Source organism: Chelonoidis abingdonii, chromosome 6 (genome assembly GCF_003597395.2).
Source record: "Chelonoidis abingdonii isolate Lonesome George chromosome 6, CheloAbing_2.0, whole genome shotgun sequence".
NCBI classification, from domain to species: domain Eukaryota; kingdom Metazoa; phylum Chordata; order Testudines; family Testudinidae; genus Chelonoidis; species Chelonoidis abingdonii.
This window is the reverse complement of record NC_133774.1, coordinates 49212798-49235899: the sequence shown is the minus strand read 5'-3', so window position 1 is coordinate 49235899 and position 23102 is coordinate 49212798. Positions and strand designations below refer to the sequence as shown.

The 23102-nt window shown below is 38.7% G+C and overlaps 1 protein-coding gene across 4 annotated transcripts in view; it reads right to left on the bottom strand.

Moving 5' to 3' along the window:
- CERT1 (ceramide transporter 1) overlaps positions 1 to 23102 on the bottom strand; it is a 179537-nt gene that overhangs the window by 124294 nt on the left and 32141 nt on the right. For 2 of the 4 annotated variants that reach the window (XM_032765738.2, XM_032765737.2), the window contains exon 3: positions 18912 to 19028. The exons of the other annotated variants lie outside the window; for them this stretch is intronic. In XM_032765738.2, coding sequence (XP_032621629.1) covers positions 18912 to 19028 — 117 coding nt within the window. The remainder of the gene's footprint in view (positions 1 to 18911; positions 19029 to 23102) is intronic. 4 annotated transcript variants of the gene reach the window in all.

The window sequence follows — 23102 nt, the reverse complement described above, 5'->3', positions numbered from 1 at the left end:
TTTTTCCAGATTGGGAGGCTCCACAGACAAACAGTATCACACACATCTAGCTTAATAAACTATACTCAGAACTTTTCCATTAGAGAATTTCTGTTATAAATATAATATGGAAGTCTAGAATGTTAAATCAATAGGATTGATTCCAATAGCAATGGTTTGCATTCAACTGCCAACATCAAGACATTAACCGTACAATTGATTGTTCACTATTAATTACTTTTTACATCAGTGCCCAAATATAAACAAACCCAGAAAGTAATAAGCTGCTACACCAATTAAAATGTGTGCAAGACACTGTTAATCAACACTACAATCAAAATAATTCCCAATGGACTGACAAACTTAAGTAATATATCAACAGTAATGGAGTCAAATAAATTATGTTTGCCAAAAAAACCCAACAACAACTATTATACATTTCTATTAGCCAGAAGTCTACACACGAATGCTTGAAGAAATCAAGGTGTTTTAGAACACACAGAAGCACTAATGTTTAATTAAAATATCAATTCCCTTGGAGGGAATATAGATCAAGTTAATCAGGATTATCTAATCATTTGAGAAGGATTTCCTCTAAAATACAAGCACCCTTCTTAGATGTAATTTTTAAGAGTGCAAGAGAAAAGATTGCCAGAGAAGAATAAAAACAAAAAAACCTTAAGCATAGCTAAGTTAATTTGTGTCAGAAGTTAGACTAGAGATACAAATCTACTTCAATCTCCTTTACCTAATGGGAGAAAACTGTTCTTTCAGAACCAAATATTTCTACAATCTTACTAAATTCCATTATGTTTCCTTGTCCATGCTGAAATCAAAGTTCTTATTTTACCCTTATCTATGTGAATAAATTGTAACTAAACTTTGTTAATATTACTTAAATGTTTCAGCCTTATCCATGTAGCAGAAATGGTTTGCTTACAAGTTTTGAAACTACTTTTGGATAAAGGCTTTGTCATCCCATTGTTCTATAGCCAGTCTTTGGTAACTACCTGTAGGGGGAAAAAAATAAAATAAAGTGTTTCACTTGGTCAAGAAGTTATTCTTCAAATAATTATTTTTAATGTTGATAGGCTAAGTTTAGTGTTGTGTAAAGAGTACAAATGTATTTAAGCATTCTTTCAACATTATTTTGTTTTTAAAATACTGTTTGCTCAGTTTTTAAAGAAAGGTTTTACTGATCATTCATCAATAATATATGCTTTGGTATCTCTCAAAAACCAGGGTATTGTTAGATAGGATCACTGTCTCTCCCTCAACAATGGACACAAGCTCATCAAGAGAGTCCTACAGATAGTGGTGAATTCTGAAAGAAACATGCTTAAGATTCCTGAATAATTTTTTTCACTTTTTTTGTAAATAAAGGTTATAGAATAGCTTTGCCAGGGCTCTAGAAACAATACCAAGTACTATAATTTAATGTTTACCATTTAATTTGTGTTTTCTTATAACCAACTTGCTATTAAAAGCACAATTTATTCAAGTAAACCATGCAAGAAAACCAAAAGTGACTGCTACAGATAGTTTTAGGACAAAACACTGTCTGATACCGAGAACGTTATCTCCATCTTGCTGGAGGCAGATGGAACTGACACAATAACCTGAAAGCAAGACTTCTTTTGAACCATGGATTACCAGATAAAATTGTGCATCAATTGGAAGGCATGAAGGGTGAAACAATCTAAAAGTAACAAGTAGTATCACAAGGTATCTTCTATAATCTTTATCCACAGATCATTTTTAAATATTTTATAAAGGACTGTAAATAAAGTAAAATAAATTATTCCATGTAACAGAGCAAATTTATTTATAAAGGTATAAACTAAAAAGATTTACAAACACATCAGTCAACATAAGGCTGTCAAGCAACAAACAAATTAATCATGATTAATCACGTGAATAAAAAATTAATCATGATTAATCACATTGTTAAACAATAATGAATATACCATTTAAAAATTTTAGATGTTTTCTACATTAAAATATATTTCAATTATAACAGAATACAAAGTGTACAGTACTCACTTTATATTTTTGATTAAATATTTGCACTGTACAAAAAGAAATAGTATTTTTCAATTCACCTAATACAAGTAATGTAGTGCAATCTGTTTATCATGAAAGTTGAACTTACAAATGTAGAATTGCGTACAAAAAATAACTGCATTCAAAAATCAAACAATGTAAAATTTTAGAACCTACAAGTCCAATCAATCTTATTTCTTTTTCAACCAATCGCTCAAATGAACAAGTTTGTTTACATTTGAGGAGATAATGCTGCCCACTTCTAAAGTGAGAACAGATGTTGTAAATATCTTGTGACACCCGCTACATGCCAGATGCGCTAAAGATTCATATGTCCCTTCATGCTTCAACCACCATTCCAGAGGACATGCACCCATGTTGATGAGGGGTTCTGCTCGATAACAATCCAAAGCAGTGCAGAGCGACATGTTCATTTTCATCATCTGACTCAGATGATACCACCAGAAGGTTGATTTTCTTTTTTGGTGGTTTAGGTTCTGTAGTTTCCACATTAGAGTTGCTCTTTTAAGACTTCTGAAAGCATACTCCACACCTCATCCTTCTCAGATTTTGGAAGGCACTTCAGATTCTTAAACATTGGGTCAAGTGTTGTAGCTATCTTTAGAAATCTCACATTGATACCTTCACTTTTTTGCTGCAGATTTGATAAAACGTATTCTTAAAATGAACATATGCTGAGTCATCATCCAAGACTACTATAACATGAAATATATGGCAGAACGCGGGTAAAATAGAGCTGGAGACAGAATTTTTCCCCCAAGGAGTTCAGTCACAAATTTAATTAAAGCATTATTTTTTAAACAAGCATTATCAGCATGGAATCATGTCCTGTGGAATAACAACTGAAGAATGAAGGGGCATATGAATGTTAAGTATATCTGACACATAAATACCTTGCAATGCCGGCTACAAAAGTCCCATGTGAACACCTGTTCCTCACTTTCTGGCGACATTGTAAATAAGAAGTGGGCAGCATTATTTTCTGTAAATATATACAAACTTGTTTGTCTTAGCAATTGGCTGAACAAGAAATAGGACTGAGTGGACTTGAAGGCTCTAAAGTTTTGCATTGTTTTGTTTTTGAGTGCAGTTATGTAACAAAAAAACCTACATTTGTAAATTGCACTTTCACGATAAAGAGATTGCACTACAGTACTTGCATGAGGTGAATTAAAAATACTGTTTCTTTTGTTTATCATTTGTACAATGTATTTGTAATAAAAAGTAATATTAAGTCAGCACTGTATACTTTGTATTGTGTTGTAATTGAAATCAATATATTTGAAAATGTAGAACAATATCCAAAAATATTTAATACATTTCTATTGGTATTCTATTGTTTAACAATGCAATTAAAACTGCAATTAATTGTGACATTAATTTTTTGAGTTAATCGTGTAAGTTAACTGTGATTAATTGACAGCCCTAGTCAACATGAAAGTTCTTTACAAGAAACCTCCCAAGCGGCAAGTTAGTTGGGTATTCTAAAATCACAAAAGGTTAAATACTTCAACAAGTACAGTATAACAAAACAGTACTGCTGAAAAATTGCATATAGAATACTTTTAAAACCAAAACACACAGAGAATGGGGTCTGAGGATATTCTTGAAGGCTGTAAATCAAGCTGGCAATAAAATTCCCCACTTCTCTAAGTAGGAAATGACAGACATGCTTCTTCCTCTACAGCAGTGATTTTCAACCTGTGGTCTGCGGAAACCTGGGGGTCCACAGACTATATTTAAGACTTCCAAAGGGGTCTGCGTTTCCACTGGAAATTTTTTTAAGGGTCTGCAGATGAAAAAAGGTTGAAAACTACTGCTCTGCCTCCTACACCCCAGTTCATTTTGGGGATTAGAGAAAGGTAGAACCCCTGAATTTAATTATTTTCAAACATAATAAAGTAATGTTGCCTCTAAAGTCTTTTACACTGTTTGCACAAAAGAACCTGAATAAGTCAGTGGTTCCCAGAAATAAAGAAAATCACACTGGCAACTTGAAGTTTTAAAAATTGGTCAATTAAAAAAAAAAAGTGTTCAAATAGTGCTCCCATTAAACAATGCTTCTGGGATTTTTTTTTTTTTTTTTTTTTAAAAGAATGTATTAGGCGTTTTCTGCTCCCTTGTCTATGATTTTTAAGTCTTCCTGGTAGGGTAGAAGGCAGGCCTAGGAGAAACACCAAACAGGCCCTCTTTTCTCACTCTTTCTTTCTGCATGTGCCTGCCACTACCTCTTCCATTTCAAAACTGCTGCTTTTGTTAATGCAAATGCCCTTTTGCAGGGCCTTGGGTTTATGCAAGCTCCTCCAGATCACTGCATGAGTGGGGCAAAGTACAGCTGACCTTCAACAGAATAGCGAAACTGATTATATACAGCATGCTGTCAAACGGATAAACTAAAAATGTATAAAGATAAGAGAGAAAACACTTATCTTCCAGCTAAAGTAATCTTAGGCCACGTCTACACTACGGGATAATATCGAATTAGCTAAAATCAGTTTTATAAAACTGATATTATAAATTCGATTTCATGCGGCCACACTTGGCACAGTAATTCGGCATTGTGCGTCCATGGTCCGAGGCTAACGTCGATTTCTGAAGCGTTGCATTGTGGGTAGCTCTTCCGTAGCTATCCCATAGTTCCCGCAAGTCTCCGCCCCTTGAATTCTGGGGTTGAAATCATTATTGTTGCGGTGGGTTCTGGGTAATGTCATCAGTCATTTCTTCCTCCGGGAAAACATCAAGCTGAACAATCTCTTGCGTCGTTTTTCCCTGGATTGTCCTGCAGATGCCATAGACGGCAAAACCCATGGAGGCCCGTTCAGCTTTTTTTTTTTTCCGGCCCGTATGTGTACTGGATGCCGCGGAGACAGAGGCTGATACTCCAGCGCTACACAGCAGCATTCACTTGCTTTGCAATGAATAGCCAGAGATGTTACCACAGCCGTTCTGAACCGTCTACTCCGGAGAAAACTGGCAATGAGATGACGGTTATCTCTCCCCCTCTGTACTGTCCGCTGCTATCATGAGTTGCCCCTGGCTGAAATCGGCGGGGAGCAACAACGCAAAAGCAAAATTGGGATGACTCCATTTGGGACTTGAGTCAATCCCTCCCTTATGGTTTCTAAAAAATAAGTCAGGTCTGCTAGAATAGGGGCAAGTGTATTAGAGCCAAATGCATAAGAGCAGCAGCTTGCTCCGTGTCAGTTATTCACAGGGCGGTGCCCCTGCAACAACCCCACCGTTCTTCCCTTCCTCCCCCAACCTTCCTGGGGCTACCGTGACAGTGTCCCCCCCATTTGTGTCATGAAGTTATTAAAGAATGCAGGAATAAAGAAACAGGACTGTTACTGAGGATAAAATGAGGGGGAGGCAGCCTCCGGGGCTATGACAGTCCAGGCAGTACGGAATCTTTTCTTGTTACACAGGAAGGGAGGGGGCTTGATGAAGCCTAGCCCCCGTTTGCTATGATTGAAGACAGTTTACCAGCGTTCTGTACCATCTACTGGGAGTAACTGAAGTCATTCCCATTTTGTACCCAGGCGCCCCGGTCCATGCCTCACCTGAGGCCAGCCAGGGCACTCCACGGCTGAATGGCGACGACGGATATCAGTCAATATTGTACTTGTCTACACGGGAGGGGGGAGAGGAGTGGATACTGTCTTCACTGCGCAGCATCGCATTCTACCAGCAGCATTCAGTACACATAGGCGTGACATTGAAGAAGTCAAGAAATGAAATTTATTTCCCTTTCTTTCAGTGGGGGGCGGGGGGGAAAGAACTGGAGGAGTTATTCCCTGAACCACGCCGACACTGTGTTTGACCTACAGACATTGGGGAGCTCAGCCAAAGATGCAAATACTTTCAGAGACTGCTGTGGATTGTGGGATCTGAGTCCTCAGTACCCCCTCTCATCCATGTAGCGTCCATTGAGTCTCTGGCTCCCCGTTACGCTTGTCGCGCAGCCCTGTGTTAAAGCCTGGAGATTTTTTTTCACACGCTTTTTGGCATTTTGTGTTTCTGTAACGGAGCTCTGATACAACAGATTTTCTCTTCATACAGCGATCAGATCACGTATCTCCCGTACGGTCCATGCTGGAGCTCTTTTTGGATTGAGACTTGCCATCGCCACCCCGTGCTGCAGAGCTCACGCTGGGCAAACAGGAAATGTAATTCAAAAGTCGCAGGGCTTTTCTGTTTACTGCCCGCTGCATCGAGGTTTAGATTGCTGTCCCAGAGCGTCCAGTGGTCACTGTGGATTTCCGCCCGAGAGGCCAATAACAGCGATTTTCCGTCCACACTAAAACCGTAATCGATCTATGTTAATATTGATTAGCGGCTACTCCTTCCTTCATCGGGGTGGACGTAAATGAATCGAAAATTTAAAGAGCCCTTTATATCGATATAAAGGGCGTTGTAGTGTGGACGGGTACAGCGTTAAATCGATTTAACGCTCTTTAAATTGATTTAAACGCGTAGTGTAGATCAGGCCTTAGCGGTTGCCTAACAATTGTAGATAGCTTTTCAGATGGAAATGTGATTTTTAACTTGACAGTGTTCCTTTAGCAATGACATATTCTTAAAGAAAAATTTGTTTAATTCTTAATCAGATTCAACAGACCACATTGCCTGAAGCCTACGCCATTTGCTCACATTTTACTGTTACTCTGCTCTTTTGATATCACAAAAGCAGGGAAGATAAAAAGGAAGAAAATGGACCTACCTGTGTACAACCCTGTATCACTGCTGTAAGTAAGGACTTATCTACACTTTGCATAGATATACACACATCATTACAGATATTCCTGTGCTGGAAGGGAAGTAAGTCGTACTAGAAAAAGACATCTTTATACCAGTGTAACTACATCTACACTAGGGGTTGTACCAGTATAAAGTTTCAGAAAAAAATCCACCCCTTTAACCAAAACAGTTATACAAGTGTAAAAAAACCAAAAAAACCAAACCAAAACACAATAGTGTACAACAGGCCTAAGACACAATCATAGCTTAACAATGCTTTACAATCTGATTCCAGATTGTAAAGCATCTGGAAAAAAAACCTAGTGGTGACAGAATCAAGAATATTTCTGGAGTCTGAGAATTCTCAAATAGTAATTATCCACAGTACCTTGTTACTTTGAGGATTTTATGGTAAAGAGCTGCTATCAGTATAGGGTAGTGTATTTTTAGACATAATGGTGTTTAACAGGCAAACTCACTATACGGCTGAACCAATGTACTGGGATCCTAAGGTAGTGGGGAGTTATTCAAAATTAAGTCAGTTTTACTCTTCTTGGAAACATGAGTGTCAATGTTCATCAAAAGGATAAAGCTTTAAGATGTTTAAATTTACATATTTGTACTAGAATATATAACAAACTTTCAGATTTCACTTTTAAATATATTTGATCATTTCTTTATTCACTAGCCTGCCAAAACCCAAGTTTATGGTTCTCTACTCTACAAGTATTGTACCATAAACATCAGTAAACACCAAGGTAAAATAAACGTGTAAGGGTCTTACAGGATTTACATTTTGGCAGATATTTACATTTCCAAAACAAGTTAACTGAATTTCTATAAGAAGTTTACATATGTATATATTCTATTCTACAATTGATGTTGACAGGATTAAAGTTTCTTTAAAATTACCTTTACCTTTATTCCTCCATCAATTCTGTTTCTGGTTCCCAAAAATATATTTCTCCACTCAGCTTGAAAACTATCACAATAGAGCTTTAATGTCAATTTACTCAATCTTATCTTTTCCATTCAATGCTGCCACTGAGTGGTTCATTTTTTCCAATAAAACTATGATCAAAATAGTCTCTTCATAATGATAGACCTTGAAGGAAGCCACCAGATACCACTCACTGTCATTAAAACGAGACTTTAGGAGGTATGGCAGCTACCATATGAGGAGAGATTAAGAAGACTGGGACTTTTCATCTTGGAAAAGAGACAAATAAGGGGGGCTATGACACAGGTCTATGAAATCATGACTGTGGAGAAAGTAAATAAGGAAGCGCTATTTACTTCTTCTCATAAACCAAGAACTAGGGGTCACCAAATGAAATGAATAAGCAGCAGGTTTAAAATGAACAAAACGAAGTTTTTTTTCATACAACGCAGAGTCAACCTTTGGAACTCCTTTACAGAGGATGTTGTGAAGGTCAAGACCATAACAGAGTTCAGAAAAGAACTCCACAAATTCATGGAGGATAGGCCCATCAATGGCTATTAGCCAGGATGCGCAGGGATGCGAATGGGCGACAGGGAATGGATCACTTGATGATTACCTGTTCTGTTCATTCCTTCTGGGGCACCTGGCATTGGCCACTGTCCAAAGACAAGATACTGGGCTAGATGGACCATTGGTCTGATCCAATATGGCCATTCTTATGTTCTTATTGTGATTCTTGGGCCTACAAACTTAATCTAATTGTAAGCTCAGCTGTAAAAAGTATGTGAAAGTTCATAAGATGTCAAAATAACCTATAACAACAAATATTGACAGGGAAAAGTACAAAATGAACACAAAGACCACATTAGTCTAAACACTAAGGCCTACTGATATAACTCAAGGACTGTGTTAAGATCATGCTTAATAAACAAGAAAACATGGGTCCAGAAATTAAACTAAAACTGATATGTTGCATATTAGGCCTAACTGGTGAACAAAATAATGATGAGACAGGCTATTCATCACTCCCTTTTTGGGTCCTTAAAATAAGGCTTTGAAGGTGGTGGTGGTGGAAAAATATGGAGAAAGAACAGATTCAGGCAACTGGCACAATCTTCACCACCGTGGCTGCCACTCCCACCATCTTCTGGACCCCAGGCCTTCATCGTCCTAATCCTGAGAGATGTCCTGACCACACTGAACCAGAGAGAGGGACCCAAACAACATCGCCAAATCTATCAGCTCAAGCTGGGATAAAATAGGATCCGACTTAGCAGCAGCAACAACCACAGCTCCAGCTCATCTCAACTAACTTCTCTTTTCCCCAAAAGAACAGTTACCACCATCTCTAATACCACTTAAGACTGTTAAACCAAAATCTCTCCAGCTAAAGAGAAAGGGAACAAAGAATGTTGTCAAATTGAAAGACTTATTTAATACTTTACACTTCAAATACTTCAACTGTTTTTCCTTCTTTTCTTTATCTTTAATGGTGTTTGTGCCATGGTACCAAGTTGGCTAAAGTCTCTGTATACCAAACCCCAAACCTTGTTTGACACCATTTAATGTTGATCAGTGACCAGGTTATGTTAACATCTCTGGCACATTTAATCCACCTAAATTAATATAGAAAGGGTCACATCTTCCATGCCAATCATAAATGGAATATAAATCGTATTTCATGGTGCAGTATCTTTAGGTGACTGTCCTGAACTGTAAAAATCCAGTGAATCCTCTCTCTTCCACATACCTAATATGTACACATGGATTATCAGGCACAGGAGTAATCCAGTTTGACACACTGTTCCCTCCAGAATTTGGGGGAATTTTAAAAAGTTCAATAAAACTTAAGATGATTTTCTTGATTGCAAAACCTTGAAAAGCAAGGATCAACAAGAGTCTCTCCTCAGATTTGCAGAGATTTAGGCAGTGCACAAGCACTCTACAAGCTGTATCTGGGAAGCTTTTGATTTGGCCAAGGCTCAGGACCCTCAGAATGCATACAAAGGCCAAGAAAATGACAAATACAAGGAGTAGCAAACTCTAATCTAGTTCTAATGCATGAACCTGAGACAGTTTAAATTTCTCCTCTACTACTAGCTACCTATCCATGTTGCTAGGCAACAGTCTTTTCTAAGTATGCTCACACTCAAAATGAAATTTAAAGTTCAGCTTAAATCAACAGTGGTTTTCTGTTCAGAGTACAATGGAATGCAGTTGCAAAACTCGTACAGCCTTGGCTTTCATACTTTGAAGATAAACACCCTCCTTGTGACATGCTACCATAAGTCTTACAAATACAGCGTTGTTAACAAGGAACTTCAGCAACCTACTTAGAGCTATCTACCCACTTAGTAACCAAAGAATTTCACACTTAAAAAGAAACAGTAAATAGCCCATAAAATGCTGGATTAACTAATCCAAGTGAATTTTTAAACCAGAAGACAAAATATTCACTGAGAAATAGTTACAGTAAACAATGTAAACAAAGTAATTTTTCCCAACTTTAATTATAGTATTTTGGGACCAGGATAGCCAATTTAAAATAGTGTAATCTGGAAGACCAGTTTTGACCTGCTACCCACAAGCTTTTAAAAGACCTTTCTACCAGAAATGTTATACTTGTGACATTTCAATCAGGGAGATTTATTTGCAAAGTTTCAGGTTAACTAGGCAAGCCACATAACATGTACAATTTTGGGAAAAAATGTAGCCTTTCACTTTCTGAAAGTCTAACCTTTTTCCCTTGCTCCTCTCAAAAAAGGTTTGGATTAAAAGTTTCAACAAGAATTACAATACAAGATAATATTTTTTTAAGGGTGGGTAGAAAGTATCAATACTACTCCATGAAAAATCCTTCAAGCTGTTATCTTTGATTATCCTAAGTTTAATGAAGGAAATTGAGGAATTTGCTGCCTCTACAGACACCATCTCTTCAGATCTTGTAAATTTGCTGTTACAATAGCAAAATTTACTGCCTTTAAAATACAGATTTGTAACTGTGTTGGAGAGTTCTACTTAGAGAAACCAGTGAAAATGAATTTTAAAGACAACATTTGGATAAAAAGAAATGCGCTCTCAAAGTTACACTCTAAGCCGGGTCAGATGAATATATGGGTTCTCTCAGTGAGGATCACTAAAGATAATGAAAAAAAAAATTAATTTGGGCTTTTTCTGCTTCCTTTATGGTGCATAAAAAGAAGGCCTGTGAAAGCCTCCCCACCTATTTATGTTTAAGCACAGCTATCAGAAACATAAAGCTGAGTTTTGTGCAAGGATTAGTCAGGTTGTCAGAAAAGTAGATTGGGAGTTTTAAGCACTTAACTGGAAGAGGTGTTAGTTAACCAAGGAAGTGTTTTAGATACTTCTAAAAACAAAGAACAGACTTAGAATGGCCTGACAGTCACTCACCACTTCCAAAAAGCTAGAAAATTTCATAATTAAGGTTGTTTGAGCATTCTTAAATCAGCCCAGCTGAGTGTAAGTATTATGATGCAATCTAATTATATGGTCACATACTATTTTTCCCCGAAACACATGCCTCATTCACTGCAAGGGTAGATAATATTCACTGAATAGGCAACTTTTTAATATATTGTTTTATTTTCATCTTCTACCTGTAACCTGAGGCCTTAATTACTGCAAACATTCCAAACCCTACAGTTCTCACGGCATTTTCTAGGAAATTCTGTCATGTGGAACGATGCTGATTCCCACACGGGTTATCAGCAGCACTGGAACCAAAAGATCCACAGTACTTACTTCTGCCACTTGAGCAAAAAGAATTACAAATAGTAGCAAAGAAACAGTGAGATTTACAAATCCTAGATCAATATTATATTCTGGAGGGAAGTGTGAGCTTCTGGTTACACAATTGCCCCAGTTCCCCTTAACCTGATCCTTTCTGTTCATGAGACTGACTTCCTTTTGTTCTTTTTTCCACCTTCATTATATATTTCACACCATCATTTCCAGCCTGTTTTAGCCCCAATCATCTCCTATGCCCTCCTTAACTTTCTCAGTCTCCCTTTTGCTGCTCACCCACGTAAGTCCAGTCAAGTTCCTTCTCCATGATGTGTGAGCACCAGTAGGAAGAGCACTGAGAACACAGGTCACAGTCTACCTGCTCTGCTCCTGTGCCAGTGTCATTGCAGCCAGGAGGTACAATTGCAGGAAGAGTTCTGCTTGGCTCCTACAGATCCTGCAGTCCCAGTACAATGTTTGGAATAATGTGACCAAACTAACAAAGCTCTACTAAATATTTGCAAATGGCAAGTTTCAGATACTTATAATAGTCAAATTTGGGTGGATTTCCTCTCTCCCTATATGGCTAAGAACCAGGGACAGCTCTCAGGAGTTTGAAGTCAGTCTGCACAGTGTAGTTATAAGCCAGGCTTGGCTTGCAGATGCCACCACTGGCTTCATATGGATGCTCTATCCAGTATTTTGTCTGTCTACGCGTGCGCACACACAAAAATTGAGGAAAAAAACCCAACCAATATTTGTTGAGGGCCTGAAACTCAGGAACTCCTTGATCAAAAAAAAAAAAATAAATCTACATTTCCTCCACAAACTCCACTCTGGGTCCCTCCACCAAGTGCTGAACTGGAATGTCAATTTTAAGCTAATCTGACAATACATGTGAATTTTAAAAAGGTTTGAAGACTGGAACATGAACAGAATTCCTAACTACAACAGGTGTTCCATAAGTGATAAACTGCCTGAAGTGCTTATTTTGCAGAACTGAAACTAAGATATTCAGTGGGAGGATTAGAAGTCTTCAAGGAAATTAATGCATGGGGATAAAGGGCTGCTAGGACCACTGTACTGTCCCTCTCCCACTCCAAATTCAAGTGACAGCAAGAGATAAGAGTTATAAGACTAGCTGATGGTTTAATCATCGATGAGGCAGATGTATCTACAGTTTTTCTAAATCCAATATGTAACAGCTATTGACAAAACCATAATGTGTTATTCAGCTATGAAAGCGCAGTTACTGCTTACAACATAATAAGCCTGTTGTTACTTTGTACTTGCTATTACATGATAGTGTATGTTCTATTAAGGCCAAAAAAGTATTGCTCAATTAAGTGCACATATAATACGTAATATGGAAAATAATACATTTTGTTTAATGAAACAGTTCCATCCCTGAAGTTTTATCTATATAAGCCAATCTTGACAACAAAAAGTGAAAGTTAGTATGGTACTGTTACACTCTAAAATCTAAAACATTTCACAAGAACTAGAATAAGAGAATTCCACAAGGAGCATGTGGAAGTACCTGGTAAATAATAAATTTTCAGACTTATCTTGCTATCTAAACAGCAGAAGTATTAACACACTCTTATTAAGATACTGCACAAATAGATATCTGGAAGTATATGTCTCTCTCTCTCTCGACTTATTTTCAAAGCCTTAAATTAGCTTATAAGAGGAGATCTATGCACTAGACCATTGTCCTACAAGATTATTTGTTGTCTTATTTTAAAGAGTAAATGTTAAATACTACATGCTGTACTGTGTCTACAAAAACTGTTATCAGGAAAAAATATTGTATAAGAACAAAATTACGTTTTACAAAAATATTGATTTCTTGCCAAACTTGTGCCCCATTCCCTTGAAAGATTTTACAAAGCCATGACATAGTAAAGGAGCTTGTCTTGGTCTCTGATGTAATCAATGGGTAACCATCAGTTCAACTCTCCTTCCAAATACATAGGTGTTATGGGGAAAGACTATGTTTAAGTTAACTATTTGGGAGACAGAGGAGAGAATTGCTTTTGGAAGATAGGGCTCTACACTCAGAGTCATAGGTTTAGGCTAAACCCAAAGTTTACAAATTCATACCCTCACCTCCATTTCCTTTTCAGCTCATCTTTTCCTCCGCTTTCTGTTATAAACATTCAAAGACATCATGCTTTTTTCCAGCTCGTACATGCTTTTGGTGTTGAACTAGATGAGCAGTTCTCAAATTGTGTGTCAGAACCCCAAAGTGGGCCATGGGGTCACCAGGGCTGCCATTGGACTTGCTGGGGCTGAAGCCAAAGCCCCATTACCAGTTAAAAGCCTGAGCCCACTGCCTGGGGCCAAAGCCAAAGTCCAAGGGCTTCAGGCCTGGGCTGCGGGGCTCAGGTTACAGCCCCTGCCCCCCAATCTGCAAGGCTCAGGTTACAGTCCCCCGTCCCCCCCACACCATCTGCAGCTGAAGCCCTTGGACTTCTTCCCCTCCCGCCCCAACCTGGGGCAGTGGGACTCAGGCTTTGGTCCCCAGCGTGGGGCGGCGGGGCTCGGGTGGGCTCAGGCTTCAGTCCCCCCTTCTGGGCATGTGTAGTAATTTGTTGTCAGAAAGGGGTCATCATGCAATCAAGTCTGAGAGTCCCTGAACTAGATGGTCACAGTCCACTACCCTAAAAAGGAAGATTATGTGGAAATGTGAACATTTAGCTGAAAACTAAGGGCAGAAATTACACAGAATCTGGTTCAAAAGTTACATATGGTACTGGTTCAGAATGTTAAGAGTATAGAAGCAGGTAGTATATCTGGCATGCTTATTTGTCTGTTGAAAACCAGAATACCTAAAGGTATTTTAGAGAGGTGTACTTATATCCAAGATATGGAAAGAAATAAAGATGTAGGGTGTTCTTAAAGTATACATATTCCTTTATGTGATACAAGGGTTTAATCTGGCATTTTAAAATGCTAAAGTAAGAGAGACGAGACATGATTCAAAAGTCTTATCTGCTTACTTTTCTGAAGAGATTAATTTCTTTAAAAAAATCATCACTGTAGAGACAGTACACTCGGGGAATGTGAGTGCATTCTACTCTGCCTCACACAACGGCACTGTTAACTAAGGTCCAAAGGCAGACCTTTAACAATGGTGTGAAAACAAGAAAGCCAGACTTTCAGATCCCAAGATGAGTTTCCAACAATGACACACACAACTTGCAAATCGAGTCTGATGTCAAAGTCATAGAGGAAATGTGGAACACTCCACTGTCAACTTTATCGTCTTCCAGAGTGTAACTGCAGTTTAAATCAAAAGTAGGAGCAAAGACACATTTAGAAAAAAAATGTACAATGGAGCTGTCCTAATTTTAGAACACCATCTTCAATTCCTAAAGTTCACAGCTGCCTTAATGAATCTGATTAGTCTGCAGCTCTAGAAAGAGCAAGAGTCATAACAATAGGAGGATCCCCTCAATAAGATATGAATATATCTTTGTGCTTACTAACTTTCATATTGTCCTTCAAAGGTAACCTGCAAATAAAAAACTGGAACTGTGCCATTTTGGCTCCTCTCTGATAGTGATGTTCAGGTATCACGGTCATGAATGTGGTATATATACTCCACAGAAAGCCTAAAAGGGTTCCGCCCCCACCAGCACGCAAAAAAGCTTGGTTTTGAAGTTAATAATAGGGAAACTAGGCTTCAGTTTTTGTTGGTGGTTTCCTGGGAGGACCAGAATACACGCATGGGAGCTTTCTGGCTGCTGTTGCTGCAGAGTTTGGCAGGTGCCTGAATTAACAGGATTTAAAGTTTTTGACTATGACTAAAAATCATTACCATACACTCAATGTGGGATGTAAACGTTGGACAAAGAACTAAAGCTTAAAACCAATCAAGGGTCTTCAGACAGCAGTCATTAATTATGACCAAGTTAGAGACATTCAACACAGGTTTGAGCATGCCAGGTATAAATCAGTTGTACGCACCTAATCCATGCTAAATGGGCGTGGTTATTGCTAAGACATTTAAGGCACATTTAGAGCAGCTGTATAAATGCTACCTGGCTTTTAGGTTTAATAAAGGAATTTCTGGTTGAATTTATGTCATAGTTATGCCCTTTATTTGATTATTATTAATAATTCCAACACCATAATATAAGAATAAATAAAAATAAAATTTTCAGGTAGAGAAAGAAGGTACTAACCCCACTTCTTTCCCCTCACATTGCAGGTTACTTTAAATGACATCATACTCTAAGTCAAAGTTATTGGTAAATATAGTGGTCTCTTGAAACATCTTCACAACCTGAGAAACCAAGTGTGTCACTAACTTGTTTAATGTCCATTATATTAGGAGAAGAGGCCTGCCAAGGACAGAGAATTATCCAGGTATGTTATACAGAAGAACAGTGCAAGCTTGGTCTTGGTCAGAGTATTTAGTTTCTTGTATTACATATTCAATAGTTTTTATTAAACAATTTGTTGCTTTATTATAGTAATTGATTTGCTCTGATAACTGTTGTATTGACATGAGTGTGGTTTTTATATTTTAAAATAGTTGTTACTTTTCCTGAACATACACATAGTTGTATGGAATGAGAAAGGTCAAAGGAAGACAATCAAAAGCAATAAGTGTAAAGGACTTTCCCTCCCCTCACGCCCTTAAAAAAAAATCTAGGCTTAAAAACCCTAGAAAATTTGGGTTATACAGAAAGTGGATCACCGAAAACAACTTCAGATTCAGAACAATGTGGTCTGATAGTGTTACATGAACAACCAACAAAGTAATAAACTGAACTATTGCCTGTGGGTTCAGCTATATACATAGACAGTTTCTGCTCCCCACTTGTGGCTGTCACACCCTTCCTTCAATTGGTACACTTCCCATCAGAATTTACACTTTGCCATCTTCCAATATCCAAGTACTAAGCAGAAATCTACCTCTATATTAAAAGTACAAAAAAATCCATCCAGTGGACTTCAATTTAGAGGAGGAGCTAGAAGTTCAATTATCTGGTTTTGCAGCACTGAGAAACTCATCCACAAATTGAATACCCATTACCCCAGAGGTAATGCTAAGGACATTGGAGTAAGCACTAAAGAAAGTCACTGCATTATCCCATTAGAGGCCAAAACTGTTTTTCTTGTACCTAAAGCAAACGCTGACAGCCAATTTCTTATGTGGAAAATTATTTATAGGTAAACCTTCACTGACAATTCTTCAAATTTGGAAGTTCAAAATGATAAACTAATACAATTATGACACTTGCATATACTGAAATAAAGTGGACATGATTTCCTTGCTCTCACTAGTAACTCAAGACATCTTCAAGGAAAAACATTTAAGAGTAGTTAAATTTATTTCTTTGCTTAATCTTTCCCACAGTCTGGCTGGGGAAAACTGGTGTGCAGAATTTTCTGCTCAATTCAACTTTTGTTTTAAACTTTGAGGTTCACCTTCAACTTTAAATTCTGATGAAATGTGGTTTATAACATAATGTATCATTATCTACAGAAAACTTGACAAATACTGAAATTTTAGTTCTGATCTAGAAAGCACCAGAGATTTCTTGTATATAATGTTAAATTCTTATAAACTCAATGTGGTAAGCTACTTTTGATCATATCTGATCAAATGAATCGGTATCTCCTTTTCCCCCTCAACTTTGAGGATGACAGGGGAAGAGAAACTAGGAAACTACCCAGTTTGAGAGGCTCCTAGATTCTAGTCACCAGAGTCTCTCCAAGGACTTAAGCCTTCAGTGCAACTCTTTCCCTTAAACTGGCCTTTTCCAGGAGATTCACACAATTCTCAGGAATAGTAGAGAAGATCCTGGAGCTCTAACGCCTAAGCCTTCATATGGAAAGGTGACAATTCTTTCACTTTACCAACTCCCTTCCCACAGTCAAGGGTAATCTTGTCTATTATGGTGTGTCTATCAAGGTGTTCCAGCCCTCCAACAGAATTTCACATGTAATCTCCTACAGCCCATGAAGTTGGCGGACAAAACGCTCTTCAGAACGCCATTTCTGTTTCAGAATGCAAATGGCAGGAAATCACTCATTTAGCAGAACAAAACTTGCAAAGGAGTTAGGAAATGTTGCCACAGGAAACCCTGCTGGCCTGGAATCAAAGGATTGGGAGAATATTGAAGAGAGAACTCCTGGATTATTCATATCATGATATTGTTAGAGGCCCCAGTTTACGAGGTATTGTACCAAACAAGAGACAGTCCCAGCTGTGAAGAGCTTACCATCTAAAAAGACAAAGGGGATGGTGAATGGGACAATACAAGCAAGGTCAAGGTGGAAGCACATCTTGTTAGTTCCATCTTTTCCCTCATGCATTCCTGACGAGGACCAACATATAAAGGGGTAATAGAGAAGGGATTTGGTCAAAATATGTTCAACGACAGATATGTTTTCAAAAAGAATCATCTACATCTAACACCTTGCTCGATATATCCATTATTAGTTGAGAGCTCTCCTTAGGTATTGCAGAAGAAGCGATGCAAAGTGGACTGCCAAACTGACATGGTTTCAAGTTGTACATCACTTCCTCTCACCACCTCTACAACAGACTGCACAAAAGGAATTCTGGTTTGGGACTAATTCTATACACTCAAAAATGTGCCAGATACACCTTAAAGTGAAGACATAAAAGGTAAAATACAGGTAAGAGATATTCAGAAACTTATCTACTAATAGACAAGTATTTTTAATCAAGTCAGTATATTTGCTAAGAGCACATTCTATGCAACCAAATGCAATTTAACACACAAGATATCAGAATGGAAATGCACATGTGCTGTTAACTATACCTGATAAAAGGAGAAACTCAAGTATATCCTGGTGAAAACATTGCTGGAAGTTCATAAAGATAAACACTTAGGTAAACCTATTTGTTTTTGTTTTTTTATTATTATCATAGCACCTGAGGACACCAGAGATTGGGGCCCTATTGTATTAAGACACTGCACAAATAAAGAGACAAAAAACTTCAGGGCAGGGATTGTCTCTTACTCCATGGCTGTAGAGAATAAAGTTTTCAACAGTGCCTAAGTGCTGACTTAATGATTTGGGTGACATCGAAGTCAGAGGGAGAACAGAATGCAGTGTCCTAAGTGTGAGATGAGAGTCTGAACAACAGCCTTAACAGAGAGAAAAGGCTGAATCTTTGAAATGTATGGATGTACCTATGGTAAAATCAGGTATTGGCTAAAAGATACTCAAGAAAAGTTAATGTTTTTAGTTTTTGCTTTATTTTTGCACTGTTATTTTTGAAGTATGCTTCTATAAGCTCTAGTTGTCCTTTCAAATAAATTGTATTCAAGAATATATATTTTTAAATCACGTGTACCTTTATAAGTATTTTAATGACTGCAGATCCAGATGTATGACTCTCCATAAGCACATATAGAAATCAATTTTGGAAAAAAAAAATCAGAAGCCATACCTTGTGTTGTTCTATCGCATCTATCCATTGTTGTCTATGATCAGGATCCTGAGCTCGTAGGTACCAAACACTATCATTTACACTAATGTCAAATCTGCATTCATCAAAATCATGAGGCTGTGAAGGGAAACAAAAAGGGGGATATGATAAGCAGAGCTAGAATTAAGCATAACAAAGATTAGCTATATCTCAAGCATAAAATGCTGAGAGTCTAGCTATAAGGTATTGTAGACCACACTATTTGCTTCTTTAACTATAGAGTTAATTAAATTCCTATTACAGTATTAAATTCATGTTGTTTGTTGGGCCTAAATACGAATTAGATAAAATTTAAGTTAAGTTTTAAAAAAATGTTAAACCACTAGGTTACACCTTACATTAACCCAGAAAACAGCCAGCAGAAGTTTACAGCGTGACATGTTGTATATAGTTAGGAGCTGATGAAACAGTATAGCAACTGCCACAAGATCCATTTAAAAACACTGAAGGATTCTTGGGATTCTACCCAAGCATAGACCAAACACTCTTTCCCTCATCCAAATAAAACGAACAAACCTTATAGCAGACTAAAAAAGCAAAACTAATAAATACCTCAAATTGAGTTTTAACTTCAGAAAAAAGAGGCAGACACTCCATGAAGTCCACTATGACTACTGCTACTGACTTTAGATACTGTTCAGGTAACGGGCAGCAGCAGTATAAAATCATAAGCAAGATCATCAACAAACGTGTGTTCATGTAGAATGATACAAATGCAATGCTAGTTGACAGACAAAAGAATGGCTGACAGATCACAAACAAAGACCCTTCAGAATTCCTAGATAATCACATTTAATCAAAAGGCTAACAGAAAATTTAAAAGAAAACAACATAATGGGACATTACAGTATACAGATACTCTGAACACCAGTGACAGTAAGTTGACAAAAAGTTATTAAAAAACTTGCCTTAAAATGTTACGTACAAAAACCATTAAAAGTTGACTGTTATGGGGTACCAAGTACTATATCTTAGTGCAAGGACTAGCTCCCAACCTCTAATATGGAACCCAAACATGTAACTAGTCTCTGAAATTACATACATTCAACTTTAACATATGAAAACTGGCCACACACACTGGATGACTATCTTGTTTACAAGTGCACAGAGACTTTACATGCAGTTTGCCTACACAATTTCAGAGACTGATTTGAAATGTGGCCTGTCATGTGTGTCTTCAAATATCTAAACCCAGAGTCGGCAACCTTTCAGAAGTGGTGTGCAGCGTCTTCATTTATACACTCTAATTTAAGGCTTTGCATGCCAGTAATACATTTTAACTTTTTTTTTTTTAGAAGGTCTCTTTATAATTCTATATTATATATAACCAAACTACTGTTATATGTAAAGTAAACAAGGTTTTCAAAATGTTTCAGAAGCTTTATTTAAAATGTAATTAAAATGCAGATCTTATCAGTTTAGTGTGATCCTTGCCCTTGCTTTTCCTTGCTGAGTTTTCCAATGTCTGGTGGCATGTATTTGGATACTTTAAGCTGCGCACAGGCTTCTGAGTGATCAGTTGTTAACCAGCTCGCAGGAGGTCAGCGGCTGGAACCCGAGATCGGCAGCTGAGGTGAGTGGAGCTGGTAGCTGATAGGGCTGAGCAGGGCCAGAGGCCTGGACACTGTCTGGCAGGGGGCCTCTGATGGAACTCCAACCAGAAGCAAGGTGAGTGGGGATGCGGTGGGGACCCTGGCTGACAACGGGCCAGCAGCCAGAACCCCAGAGCAGTGACTGAGTGGCTCAGCCCGCTCTAGGGTTCCGGACGCCAGCTCCTGCCAGCCAGGGTCTCAGCCCGCTGCCAGCCTGGGGTTCCTTCATCCAGGCCAGCAGCAGGCACCGAGTGGGGCCGGTGGTGGGACCCCAACTGGCAGGAGCTGATGGCGGAAACCCCAGACTGGTGGTGGGCTGAGTGGCCCAGCCCGCTGCCGCGTGCCATCAAAAATTGGCTCACGTGCCACCTTTGGCACACATGCCGTAGATTGCTGACCCCTGATCTAAACATTACTATGCATTCATGAAACATGGTAGCAAATACTTTGGGACAGTGGTTCTCAACCAGGGGCCCAGGGCCCCCTGGGAGGCTGCGAGGCTTCAGGCAGTCCACCAAGCAGGGTCAGCATTACACTAGCTGGGGCCCAGGGCAGAAAGCTGAAACCCTACCATACAGGTGGAAGCCCAGGGCCCTGATCCCCGCCACCTGGGGCTGAAGCTAAGGCTTGAGTAATGTAGCTTTGCAGAGCCCCAAGCAATTGCCCTGCTTGCTACCCGATAACACCATCCCTGGCTTTTATATGCAGAAAACCAGTTATTTGTGGTATGGGTGGGCTATGGAGTTTTTACAGCATATTGGGGGCATCAGAAAGAAAGGTTGAGAACACCTGCTTTGGGCTATGCCACATGAACCATTTTAGAACAATATACAAAAATCTCAATATTACATCATTCTCTCATTTAAAGGAGACTTCATAGGTAAGGTTGACATCTAGGTAATTTACTTAACCTCCCATCTCCCAAATGTGACTTAATATGTAGACAGAATTGAAATAAAAGAAATGGGTGATCATTTTAGGTTAAAAAGTGTTGTTGATTTTTTAACCACAACATTTCAGAAATCAGGAATACTTAGAAATAATACTAAAGAATAATAGTTTAAAAATGTCTTAAGTGCCTCATTTTCAGTCCTTCTACCTTTCAAACAGAATATTAGAAGTCACCAAATCACATGTGCAGATATCTGCAATCACTCATGGGGTAGAATAGCTCTGATTAATGTTTTATTTTAAAATCAATTTTAACAGTATATTTGTTTCTGGTGCAGCAGGGAATTATTGATTAGGGACTTGGCTGCCTCTGTCTGACAGTACCATGGACAGATATACTGGTAACAAGCTCTTTAAAAAGGCAACAGCAGCGAGAGACAGAAAAGGAGCTGAACAAAGGAGTGCAGTTAGACTGTGGAGGGAGACAGGAAAAGAGGCTTAGTTGATAAATTACTTGCCTCTCTCCACAAACAGAACAAACTGCCAATACTGTTTCCCTAGCTAGCCAACTCAGATTCCTGCCTCCCTCTGAAGAATAGTATAGGATCAAGTAAGTATAGACTATCATAACGCATATGCACAAAGGAACTGAATTAAGATTGCACAGGGAACCTTAATTCTGACATTTCCTAACTGGAGCGTTTTGCTTCACAAAGTTTAATACTATTTTAACAGTTCTTTTTGTAGGCAATATTTATCTACTAAAAACAGCAGTTAATCTAGTGAATTGGGCATAGGGCTGAGAATCACGCACTCGTGATTTCAACCCCTGGCTGTGCCAGCAATTAACTGGATAGCTTTGGGCAAATGACAGCTTTAATGTTCCTTATTCAAAATGAGAAAGATAGCTTACCTCACAGGGCTGTTGTGAAGATACAAGGGCTTTGAAAATATGAAATACTAAGTGTCATAATATTTATATAAAAGCACAGAACCATGACATTCCATTAATGCCAAGTCAGGAGATACCCACAATCCTCCAGAATGGCAATATATTGAAGGCCGATAGAAATCCATTCTCTCTCAGATACCACAGCATGTGATCCAGGAATGCCTCCCTCTTCAGGTGCAGAAATAGGAAGAGGAGGTAAATGAAGTCTGTGCCTCATCCAGTGGTTAGAGACTGAAACAAGAGGGTGAACTCTCACCACACCAGCCAAGGGGACGGGAGTTGTTAGGACACATGGCTTACCCAAACTAGAAAGAGGAAGGGTTTAACAGAAGTGCAACTGTACTGTCTCCTCTCACATCTTTAACCTCTGGCCTCAATCTCTTTTTACCTGCCTTAGATTCTATGACATATGTGGCAAATTGCCGGTATTGTTCTCTGGGTCTCGCGCTCTCTCTTCTCTGGGGTAGGTTCAGGGCGATATTGCTTGCCTCTGAACCAGTTCTTAATCACTCCCCTAGTGTCCTTGGAGGAGGGGAGTGGAGAGGGAGGCACCTGGGCCCGCCCTCTACTCCAGGTCCCAACCCAGGGGCCCTGGGGTTGTGGTGAACCACTTGACTAGCGGTTTCTTCCCCTGGGTTACTTCCCTCTCATACCCGTCAGCTTGTGAAGGGCTTCTCGCCTCTCTTCTATACAAGCCTGGTGCCCCTTACCTAGGGT